The sequence below is a fragment of the Carlito syrichta genome, unplaced genomic scaffold (genome assembly GCF_000164805.1).
Source record: "Carlito syrichta isolate Samal-C Ts95f unplaced genomic scaffold, Tarsius_syrichta-2.0.1 Scaffold153889, whole genome shotgun sequence".
Lineage (NCBI taxonomy): Eukaryota > Metazoa > Chordata > Mammalia > Primates > Tarsiidae > Carlito > Carlito syrichta.
The window spans coordinates 239,469-243,713 of NW_007097985.1; the positions used below are offsets into that span (position 1 = coordinate 239,469).

General features: G+C 63.0%; 1 protein-coding gene across 1 annotated transcript; it reads right to left on the reverse strand.

Moving 5' to 3' along the window:
- Positions 1-2,071: 2,071 nt before the first annotated feature.
- On the reverse strand, positions 2,072-4,239 carry SRM (spermidine synthase). The gene is made up of 6 exons (XM_008050858.2): positions 4,205-4,239; positions 3,244-3,397; positions 2,712-2,795; positions 2,472-2,617; positions 2,276-2,398; positions 2,072-2,180 (listed from the first exon to the last, which is right to left on the reverse strand). Exons 2-6 carry the CDS (start codon positions 3,359-3,361, stop codon positions 2,160-2,162), a joined length of 492 nt encoding a protein of 163 aa, XP_008049049.2. The 5' UTR covers positions 3,362-3,397; positions 4,205-4,239; the 3' UTR covers positions 2,072-2,159.
- Between the last annotated feature and the right edge of the window lie 6 nt (positions 4,240-4,245).

Consider the following 4,245-nt stretch of genomic DNA (forward strand, 5'->3'; position numbering starts at 1 on the left):
CTGAGACGATCAGCTGGAAGAGAACAGCGGCAGGACGGCAGGTTCTCTTCTAAGGAGCCTCACGGGACCCTGAATCTTTAAGCCAGGGCCCTGGCTCATTCTGATAACTAAGTGATTTTTAAAAACCCAGATAGAGTTGATTTTATTTCCTCACCACACACTAGGCTTCCTGGAAGATTCTGGATCTTTGGGGCACTCGGCTCACTTCCTCACCAGAGCTGTTTCTGCTTCTGTAGACCAGCTCGGGTCTGTGCCCCGTCCGCCCCTCGTCCCTCACACAAACCCACTGAGGTGGGCAGGCGTGTGACGTGGGATCTGCTGAAAGCTGGGGCGGCGGGATCCACACAGGGGCAGCTTCAGTTTCCAGGTCTTCCCCTGGCCCCAGCTGTGTCTACACCGTGGACCACACTGTCCCTGACAGGAGATCCTGATTGTCCTGTGCTCTGCAGGTGCATGTGGCTCTGCACATGCTTCTAAAGGAAGCATCTGATGAGTATGACCCCCTGCTCTGTCAAGAGGGTGGCGTCAACACCCGGGGTGTCTACACCTGGAGTAATAACAGGCAGCGGAGTCTGAATGGCTACAGGTTATGGGCCAGTGGGAGGGAGAGTTGACATCTGGACTCAGGTCTGACCCCACAGCCTTGGGCAGGGAGCCTCCACCTAGGGTGCCCACTGGTGGCCTGCTCCACACCAGCTTCCCCTGCCTGGATTTTGGCTAGTGAGTGGGGCTGGAGGGGATGTCCCCATTGGAGACACAGCCAACCCAGGCTGTGCGGCCAGGAGGAGTGAGTGGGGTGCAGAGGCCAGGGGGGGCTGCTGCTACTGGCCATGTGGCACTTGGCATGTCACCTTCCTCGCGTGTGGTTGTGAAGACTTAGTGAACCAAGACGCCGGGTCCACTGAGTTGGGGTTTGGCGCACTCAACTTGCAAGGAGCTGCGGCCAGCCTGCCTTGGACCACAGCCTGCTCCATCAGGCTCCATCAGGCCCCTGGGCAGACGGCAGCTTCCTCCTTTTGGGACCTCCCGGGTGGGGACAGAATGGAGAGTTTAGCCTGAGGTCAGACCCGCTGCTGTGGCCAAAGGCCACCACTGGGTCTGGTGAGCTCATGGGGCGGAGGCCGCAGAAGGGGCCGTGACCAGTCTGAGGCCAGAACTGGTGGGAGGCTTGACCCTGCTCCCCTCCCCTGGTGTTCAGATGTCCCAGATGACGTCCAACTGAGTCGGGGCTGTAGGGTGGCAGCTCTGGCTGGGGGTGGGGCGCTTTGGCACCACATCCCTGCCCCCAAGCCTAGGGGATTAATCCACCCTCTGGACCCCGCTGCAGGGAGGGACCTCTTCCTGCTGTCCTTCCCCTCAACACCCACTTGGGATGGGGGAAGACCCCCTTGCCCCCAGAACGGCACAGCCCAGGCCCCCTTCCTGGAGGCAGGAGGTTCAGCACCTTGGAGAGGGGACAGCTTGGTGCCCATGGAGGCACTGGGGCGGCCACACACACCTGCATTCCCGAGAGGTGGGGGGTTCTCAGGAGGTTGCCAAGGGCACTCACAAGGGGACACGTGGGGTTCGAGCCCAAGAGCAGATCCTGGTGGAGTCAAGCACGGACCCTCACCTGGGTGCCAGGTGGCTAGACCCCCACAATGCCCCAACTGGCCCCCTCTGGGATCACCTCCCCCTCTGCCACTAGCAACCTTGCAGGTGGGCTTGGTAAAGGGTGGCCGAGCCAGCTTCAGGGCAGACTTGGGTAAGGACTGACGACTGCCCGGTCTCTGGGTCCCCAGGCTACACGGGAGGGCCGGCAGCCATAGCCATGCAGCTGACACTTGGGGGCCAGACATGGGGCCTCACGCAGACCCTTGCACCCGAGAGTGCCCAATGGCTCGTGTGGCCCCAACTCGGGCCCAGTCACGGTCAGGCGACACAGGACTCGGCTTGTTATAAATACACGTGTTTGGTGAGTGAGGGGGACAGAAGGCAGAGACATGGCGCTGTACACAGCTGGTATAGGCTTGGACCCTGAACACCACAGACAGTCCGCCCCGCAGGGCGGGTGGGCAGCATCCTGGGGCCCGTAACACTTGGTGGTGGGCGGGCCGGGGAGGCCTGGCCAGGCCTGGCGGTCCTAGCTCCCTGGTCCGAGGTCCTGGCGGTACCTGGGCTCAGCTCACGTCGTTCAGGGCCTGGCGGGACAGATGCAGTCAGGAGGACGCCCCAGCTCCGACTCCAAGCGCGGTCAGGAGGGGCCCGGGCCTGACCCTCCCCCCAGCCCACGCACCTTGCGGGCGAACTCGGGCAGCACGAAGGCCGCACGGTGCACGTCCGCGTTGTAGTACTTGAGCCTCCTCTGCTCCACCTGCGTCGGCGTCAGCGGCTGCACCGGCTCCCGGAAGTTGGTGCTCTGGGGAGCAGGGAGGGCGTGAGGGAGGGGCTCTCCGTGCCGCCCACGCCCCCGCCGCCAGGCCCCAGCTCACCGGGTTCTTGCTGCACAGCATGAAGCCGATCTGGCCGCTGGGATAGGTGGGGATGGTGCAGTAGGCGTAGCCCACCACCGGGAAGAGCGACCTGCAGAACTGCCGCATCTCCTTGATGAGGTCCAGATGCAGCCACTGGCACTCGCCTGGGGGGTCATGGCGTCAGCACCCGCAGGGATGCACCGCTGGCCCTGCCCCGCCCCTCCTCGCGGCCCATCCGCCGACCTGGCCCGCGCTCACCCTGGCAGCAGAGGATGCCGTCTTCCTTGAGGGCCGTCTTCATGAGCTGGTAATAGGATTCCTTGAAGAGGCTTTCGGCAGGGCCTGCGGGGAAGGAAGGACACGTGGTAGCTGAGGCCTCGAGGCCACTGTCACCCTGCTATACCTGCACTGCTGCCCAGAGACAGAGCCAGGATTTGAACCCAGGTCTGGAATTCAGAAGGCAGCCCCAGCTCTGAAAACCCACTCCCCAGGGTCTGAGGACTCCGCGTCTGAATCCCACTCCTGGGGTCCCCTCAAGGGCACTGCAGCACTGGAACCTCCATCCAGGCCTTGGCTGGAAACTGGGGCCCAGTTTCAGTAGGCCCAGGCCGGCCCTGCCACCCGCGATCCCGAGCCATGTTTGAGGGTGAGGTGACAACCGAGAAGCGGAAAGCACAGCTTTAGTTTGGTTGGGGGGGGTCTGTCCTCTACCCTGGAAAACAGGCCCAGAAGAAAGCTGGCCTCCAGGGTGGCGGCTGCCAGAGGGCCCAGGGCTCTGTGCCCCGCTTACCCATGGGGTCTGAGGAGTCTGTGATGATGACATCAAAGGCGTCCTGGTTCTGCTTCATGAACTCAAAGCCGTCGCCCACATGGAGTGTCAGCTTTGAGCTGGAGTAGCCGACAGCCATGCCAGGCAGGAACTTCTTCGACACCTGGATGACATCCTGGAGGGGGGCGGGAGGGACTGGGCTGGGCCTGGGCGCTGGGGCCAGACACATGCCACCGCACAGCCCAGCCACCTCAGGCAAGCCCCTCCTGTCTTGCATCCTCAGCTTACCACCTGGGAAATGAGGAGCGCCTGCTACCCCCCATCTGCCCGCAGGGCTGCTCCCGCCTGCTGCTCCCTCAAAGTCCCAGCCCCGCCCCGCAGATTAAACGGCCCCATCTGAGCAGCTCTCAGCTGTTTCCCACTTTAGAGGGACGCAATTCCAGCCTCTGACCAGGGGAGCCCCCCTGCCTCCATGCGGCCAGCTGCTTCCCGTTGAGGCCTCAGCTCAAACACCTCCCTCCATGCTTTCACCTGTACCCTGCCTTCTCAGTCCCAGTCACACCCTCACCTGGTCACACTCTGACATCGCCTCTAAACAGGACATCAGCCAGAAGGGACGGAAACTGACCTGTCCGCCACTGCATCCCGGCACAGTCCTGGCACCCAGTAGCAGCTGTCAGCACCCCCCGCGTGTAAAGGTTGGATGTCCGAGTCGCTGAGGTGTCCCAGGCCCGCCTGGGGCTTCAGTTAAACAACTGAGCCTCACCCAGAACCAACATCACCGGAGCCCTCACCAGTACTGGCCTTCTGTTATCCGGGCTTCCCGCTAAGCTCCCCCCACCCCACCCCCAATCCCAATCACGTTCTCCAGTTGAGGAAACAAGCCCAGAAACCCCACAGACCTCACCCAAGGGTGCGCGGCCAGGGAGGCAGCGTGGGGCGGCAGAGGACCAGGACTCGAACCCAGGCCTGTCCCGCTCACCTCGTCGATCTCACACTGGACCACGGACTCCACCGAAGGAT